Genomic DNA, 7,500 nt, shown 5'->3' with positions numbered 1-7,500 from the left:
AATTGGGCTAAGTTGATTAGGCTACAAAACCCTCCCCTCCCCACCCCGGAGCTTTTGACACACAACCAAGAGCTACCCCCCAGCAGGTAGCCCCTACCCTGGGCTAGCTCATAGACTGGTCCTTGACGGCAAGCCTTCTCAATTTTAGAGAACCACAGATGCGTGGAGCTGGGCGTTGCCCAGCTTCACGCCCGGTTTTAGTGAGAACGTTCTTACAAATTCGCACAGATATCACACGCAAATAGGTCCCTGGAAGGAAAAAATTGAGTTCGAAGGCAAAACTCACTAGGCTAGCATGCAGCAGCTCAAGTCGGGATCAGCTCACTTACATTGACTGATAATATCTAGCTGGATTTTAAACAACATACCTGCACTTAAACCTTAACAGTGAGGAAACGTTCTGCCTGACTTAGGCTAATAACAATGCTCTCCCCACCCCTCTGCTTTTCACACAAACTTGCAAGTCACTCACTTGCCTTTAGGCCACACTCCAGGCTTGGTGTCAGATTGATCCAATTGATTGTCAACAGCATTTGACTTTTTGGGGGAAGTCACAGGGCAAGAAGTAACTCTGGTCTAGGAAATTAACAGCAAATTGGGCTAAGTTGATTAGGCTACAAAACGCTCCCTTCCCTCCTGTTTGTGGTTGTTTCATCGCCTTTAAGCATGTTCTTGTTGTACGCGCTTATTTTACTTTGGAAGTTGGGCATGCACGAGTAGCTTATCTTAAGCGTGTTTTTTCAGCTTAAAGGCGATGCAACAATTACAACCAGAACATGTAATTGTAGGGTCAAGGCAAAATGCCCTTTAGCCGAAGAATGCTTGACAAAAAACGTCATCTATCAGGCTGTCGTAACAACCCCCCATGGGAAGGAATCTTACGTGGGTCTTACCGCGACTGAATTTAAGACTCGCTACCGAAACCACCTGTCGTCTTTCAAAGAACCGAAGAAAAAGAACGCAACGGAGCTGACTAAGGATATCTGGCGCCTAAAAGAAAACAACATAGAATTTACCATCACGTGGGAAATAGTGGCACGGGCCAAGCCGTACTCAAACTCTAACAAAAAATGCAATCTTTGCACCACTGAGAAGTACTTCATCCTGTGCGAGCCGCATCGCAGTTCCCTAAACAAAAGAAACGAGTTAACAAGCACATGCCTGCACGCCAATGCATACCTGTTAAAACACGCATGAAACCCTCGCTATAAAAGACCAGATCTTGGCCATTCAACTCGCACTTGAAGAGAGAAGGCAACGCTTTTTCGAAACAGGCCTGTCGTGCCTCAGTTTTTCCTGAACATGGACTGATTACTTAACTACAAAGCTCCTTACTGTTGAGCACTTTACGAATCTAAGGAAAAGCAACTACTAGCAGGCAGGTCCTCTCCAACAATGACACTACCCTTGAACAAATGCCTTGTGCCTGACATAGTCGTTGAGAAAAAAAACAGGGAACCCAAAGACAGGAGTTATTGGTTGTTTGTGTAAAAGCTGGTCACAAGCTTGATCGGAAATGTTATGAAATGTTGCCCATGCTCACTAAAAAAGACAGTGCATTGGGTCTGTTGATCTGTGCCAGCAAAGCTCAGATATTATTTAGGTGCACGTTAACTGATAACAAACCTTGTCTTAAGGGAAAGGAGTATGACTTCACCACAGATGAATTTGCAAATGAGGTTGTAAAAATGTGGTGCGATTTGCAATACTGTATGCATTTGATTGTCTTATACGCGAACACTCAAATCTCTATCAAGTGACCACTCTTCTGAAAAACAGGCACCCGGTTTATAGGGGTGACCAACTGATAGAAGTTAATGGTCCTCAACAGAAGTTAAATAGAGGGCTTCTTAAAAGAGGTTGGACTGCAGTATTCCTGATTTAGCTCAGAACATTTTTTGTTTGCTTTTTCTGTTTCGTCTAAAGCAAATAATACACGGTTCAACATTTGTTGAGCGGCAACTTGTTGAACGGAATAGAGCCCAGCTCCTTTCGTTCGACAACTTTCAACGTGTTGAACGGGATATTTCAGCGTTCAACATCATGATACACAAGCAGTTGCAACATTTGTTGCTCGACAGATGTTGAACTGTGTATCATTGGCCGACTTAAGACGAACGCACAGCTAAGCGCTACGTACACATAAATGACATTGGCCGGTAGTTTAATCGATTCGTAAGTTGAGAAGTACTGAACAGCAAGTGTTGAGATACGGTGTAAACACGAGCAAAATAAATTTTTGTGCAGTACCAATTTCTTGCAAAGAATTACGATATATGTGGTAAAAAGGACAGTAAAAGCTTATTATATATGGTCCAATGAATTGGTTTTTACTTCTTGTATTTAAATTCTAATAAATAGATGTGCCATGGCGATGGTCTGATGTGGAATTTAGATAAACCAAATTAGCATACCTCAGTAACCGACTATCAAGTAAACGCGCAATCTGATTGGCTTCACAGGTGCCGTCAGCTGTCAGTGAAAATTGCTTCCCCTTCGCGTTTTCGTGAAATTTGTGAAGGAGACGCACAAAACGTTTTTCAAAGTGCCATTCCAGAAAAAAAACAAAGAAAGCTACAAAGCATGGAATAAAGATTTTTAAAGGAAAGTGCAGAACAATTTCCGAAATAAAATGCTTTATTTAAAACCAACAACAAATTACGCGTAAGCTTACTTAGGTCCGTGAGTAAACAAAGCAAAGTTGTCAAAGAAAAGTAACAATTGCGGTTCTTGTTTTGTTTTAGACTGGTTTTCAACCCAGAAAGAAATACAACACCCATTGAACAACAAACCAAAGCCGGATTAAACACGTGTTTGCAGAGGTTTTATGTGTCAGTGAGACAAACAAATGGCGTACCGTTTAAAGTTTCTTCACTTAAAGCCATCCGAGCGGCCATTCATAGATCTTTGAAGCAAGCACCTATTAACAAATCTGTAAAAATCTGATGAAATAGGGAAAAGTTCGTCTAGTTGTTCATAAAACTCCTATCATAAGCGAGCAATTGCAAAAGCTTTTTGAAAGTGGTCAACTGGGAAATGCAGATACAATAGATCCTAAACAATTAGAGCAAACTGCGTGGTTTTAAACATACCTGTATTTCGGGAGGAGAGGAAGAGAAAACCAACGCAGTCTCACTCCAAGCTACTCCAGAGATGTTTATCCTCCGCCAAACACCCCATGCCCAAAGTGTCACTCAACTAAATCTTCCACGGTTTGCAAGTTTCTGAGACTGCGCAATGTATGACGAGATCACTGTGTAGCTTTGTTTTAATTGATGAATGAACTTTGCAAATGCTCCAGTTTGTCAGAGCGCACGCGATGCTGAATGTTCCCTCTGTAATCGCTTACCGCATGCCGCGAAGTGATCGATAGCAGTTTCATTTAAGTTGTTGACATTAACATAAGATTTTGTCCCATTTGACGGTTAGAAATGGATTATGGGGTTAGGTTGTTGTTCTGTAAATTTACAACAGAAAAACGAACTTGATCGGCAAACCATAACAAGGAAGCGGAAGCCAAATTTTGAACAAAATTTAAGCAAGTGATAGTCATTTCCACGCCGTTGAAATTGTGCTCCAGAATATATGAGAAGCTTACCGCAATGTTAAGAATTGTTATGAAAGCTTACGTAAGGTTATAAACCTCAGGGACAGAGAGTAGTGGGACATTCACAACTCTCATGGGTACCCCTCTCTAGAATGTTTCTTAAATTTCCTCGCTTCGAGATCAACGTTTTGAGCAAACCACAATAAAGCCGATTCTGATTTCATGCGGACCTACTGTGTCCTTATACTGTAAAATACCTCACCCCGTCTTGCATCCTGTTATCTATATCTTCAAAATTAAAACTAGCAAAATCGTACCCAAAACCGGTACCCCGCGTATGCAGAACGTTGGAAAAGAACAAGATTGATATATAATAAAACGGACTGCAAAGCTCCTAAGAAGGTAGCATATGTGATCCTCAGGTGCAGTCATTTGAAAACCCAAAAATGTTTGACTGTCGGCAGAAATAACAAAATAATTGTCAAGTTTGTCAAAAATTATCACCCCAGTACAATAAAACTGTCGATTAGTGCCTCTGGCCAGAGACAGGGTAGGCCGGTTTCGATTGAAACTTGAAAAATATTAGGCTAATGTTTTTCAAGCTAAACCTACATTGTCATCGTGTAGTGTAAGTAAGTAAGTAAGTGAGTGAGTGAGTGAGTGAGTGAGTGAGTGAGTGAGTGAGTGAGTGAGTGAGTGAGTAAGTAAGCAAGCAAGCAAGTAAGTAAGTAAGTAAGTAAGTAAGGACTTTATTTTAAGAGGGTAACACTAAATAGTGTAGAAACCCTAACAAACCTGTGGCCCTCTATCTAAAACTATAAGAAAATGCAAAGTTTAAAACTACGATATTGTAGAAATAGTATCAATTAAAACCTACATGGAAAATCCAAAAAATCTAATTGTTCTTTACTGTTAACAGACCCTCTGACTTTTAACAAAACACTAATAAACTTCAACAAAATTTGTGACTTTTTTCACATCCAACACCGTCTACTTTAGGCGAGTCTGTGCGTGTATTGAGACGACAATTTCTCGCCAGTTCTTCAAGGACGTCCATTTAAAGGGCTATGTCAGCTGGGCTACATGCGAAGTAGAGTCCGGTTGAGACAAACATGCATACATCCCGTGGCGGGATTTTTCCTTTGCGCCATTACAAAAGTTTTAAAAAATATCGTTTGTAAATACAAAAATTCAGCCAACTTTTCCGAAGATGAACGGGATTCAAACAGATGAAAACAGCTTTCTGAACTCTCCGAAGGTATTTAAAAAAGTTGGGCCAACAATTTTCAAGTGTTTCTCATCAACGCGCGCATGCGCCTGGGGTGACATGATCCCTTTAATGCAGATACATATGACTTCATTGAAATGAATTTTTGCAGCGCATTTAAAACTGAAGGTAGTGACATGTATCAGCTAGATGTTGACATCGCTTCTTGAAGAATAAATTTTTCTTTTCCTATCCAAATGCGAAAATAAAGATTCAAACAATAAAATAAAATGGAGAAGTTTAAACAAAACTTATTTTAAACAAGCTATGCCCACATAGAGCCAAACAGAAGCGCTAAAGGAATTTTTAGTGCCTACAATTTGAGCCATGAGAACATTCAGTTGCTTGTAGCAGCATCGTGAATCAGGACGAAGCTGAAACAATCACCAAGACGGTAATACCGACGCCAGAAAGGATAGAAACAATATTCAACCACTTGGCGATGTTTGAGTTTCTCCTGGCTCCTTCATAATCTCCTCGGTCATATGCGCTATCCACCTGGCAAAAGAACAAAGTAAGAAACTTTTATGAACAAGGAACCTTGTTTTTGATCTGCCAAAATATTATTCAATACTTTACAATGGCGTAAAGGTCAAGTTACATTAAGGTGGCTCTATACCATTTTTTCAGTTTTCGCTGGTAGTGATACATATTTCTCTTTATGCTCGGGTTCTTTCAGACCGGCTGTAAAAATATGAGGTTTCAAACATAGTTTGGAGTACGTAAGTCATTGTGCTTTGCTAAAAAAACACCGTTACGACTGGTAAACCCCGTTTCCATGGCAACCGGCAGATAACACACATCTTGATTCCTTCACTCCTAGCTTGTCTCAAAACGGGTTTTTCCGAATTTTGCGCTGTAAAATTTCGCTATGTTTTGTGTTAAGTAAGGAAGACACTCAAAAGTATCTCCTTGTAAAGTCAAAACAAATTCTGTACCTACGTTTGGCAAATTTTGTTTTATTTCTTTTTTATTTATTTTTATGGTTTGGCCAATTTCTGCAATTTTAGTTTTTGCAATTTATTGCAGTGGTCCATGTATAATTGTCCTTAAGATTTTTTGGAGTACAAATACCAGGGAAATCCTAACACTGAGACAATTTTGAGAAAAATTCACCTCGGAAAACTCGTTAAAATAGTCTTACTTATGATGCTGGCCTTGTTTCGTGCGCCAGCATAATGAAAATTCGCGTATCATAGAAAACTGCGCGCACTCGCGCCATTTTGTTACCCAGTCGCCCCGCGTCAATAACTGTATAGAGTCACCTTGATGTGAAACTTATGAGTCCACCTTTGAGGCTTTATGACCTAAAATGTAGTGCTCACGCGTTGATTGGTTGAGAGCCTTGTTTCCAAAATCGTGTGGGAAAAAGTGATGTTTTAATTTTTGTCTCTATATAATTAGTAAAAATATTCACATAGGTGTGGGAGAACTCGTAATGGGGTCTGTGTCTTGTCTACAGCTGGTCAGCTACACAACAGGAAAATTTTAAGTTCCCTGCTATTTCTTTAAAAGGGATTATATCCTCTATATCTTTGGTAACCTTTTAGAAAGTTACACCAATGGAAACCTAAAAATAATAGCTGTTTTGTTAAAAGGTTCTGTCAGGCTAGTGCACTGAAATCCTTCATTTCACGTCTTTGCTTGTGTTTCGGCAAAATCAATTTTAAAAAAAAACAGTTTATGGTTTGTTATCTCTTTGAAAAAATGGCTTGATATCTTTTTCTCGGTGGTCTAAGTTCAGAGGAACGTACTTCAAAACCAACAATGTTTTATGGGAATTAGCCTTAACACAAACAGCCTCCCTGTAGCCGGCATATGAACGCTACCTAGGTCATGGATTGGTCACCTTTTACAGTGGTACCTCGATTTAACGACGTGTAAAGGGACTAGGGAAATTGGTTCGTTATACTGCGAGGTTCTCTTCTACACATTTTAAAAGATCGGGCTAGATAATATCATTCGTAATACCAATGACTTCGTTATGTAGAGGTTTGCTAAACCTAAGTTCCGTCAGATTTTCTCATCGTCGTCCTATGCACGTGGCTAATCCAAAACAATTTACAATTTCTTAATGTTTTAGTCTTACCATACAGGAGAATATCACAGCAATCAATCCAAATACCCAACCGCAGCACAGGAACGTGAATATAGACAAACCAAGCCAAGACGATGGACGAGGAGGCGTCTGAATAATAATAGCTTGAGTGGTGGGTTGCTGAGACAGGAATAAGGTATTAACTTCACTTTCCCTGATTTCAATCAAGATCAATTTTGTACGGCTGATTTCATTATCGTTGAGTACAAGAGGCCATTTCCGATTTGCTGTGAACGTCATTATGAAAGGGAGGTTTAGTGCAAAGCTTTTCATATGAAATGAGTTTTGTTTGCATAACGATGAAAAATGATTTTCATAATAAAAGCTTTGTACATTGCCTCGCTTTCATGATGAGGTTTACCCTGAGGCATGTTCAAGTTATACATCAGAATCGAACAGGTGCTCTGTTCGACCCAAGTTAGACATTCATCTCAAAGTGTATTACTACTCACTGGGCATGTTTATGTAGTTATTAGGCGAATGTATTGTTAATTTTGACAGTTTTTCTAGCAAAAATCTTCATACAAAAATCCATTGCGCCAAAGCTTAAACACCAAAAAAAGACGTGCGATCAGGGTAGAATTGCTC

At 39.7% G+C, this 7,500-nt stretch overlaps 1 protein-coding gene across 1 annotated transcript in view; it reads right to left on the bottom strand.

Moving 5' to 3' along the window:
• Positions 1–4,276: 4,276 nt before the first annotated feature.
• Positions 4,277–7,500, bottom strand: part of LOC146467982 (trafficking regulator of GLUT4 1-like) — a 9,601-nt gene continuing 6,377 nt past the window's right edge. Inside the window, exons 4-5 of the mRNA XM_085125669.1 lie at positions 6,904–7,032; positions 4,277–5,312 (exon numbers count right to left, since the gene is read on the bottom strand). Of these exons, the coding sequence (XP_084981795.1) occupies positions 5,178–5,312; positions 6,904–7,032 (264 nt within the window). The 3' untranslated portion in view covers positions 4,277–5,177. The remainder of the gene's footprint in view (positions 5,313–6,903; positions 7,033–7,500) is intronic.

This window comes from Pavona decussata, unplaced genomic scaffold, assembly GCF_977016875.1.
Source record: "Pavona decussata unplaced genomic scaffold, jaPavDecu1.1 SCAFFOLD_134, whole genome shotgun sequence".
In the NCBI taxonomy this organism is placed as follows: domain Eukaryota; kingdom Metazoa; phylum Cnidaria; class Anthozoa; order Scleractinia; family Agariciidae; genus Pavona; species Pavona decussata.
Note: the sequence above shows the minus strand (reverse complement) of the source record. Positions and strands in the feature narration are given on the sequence as shown.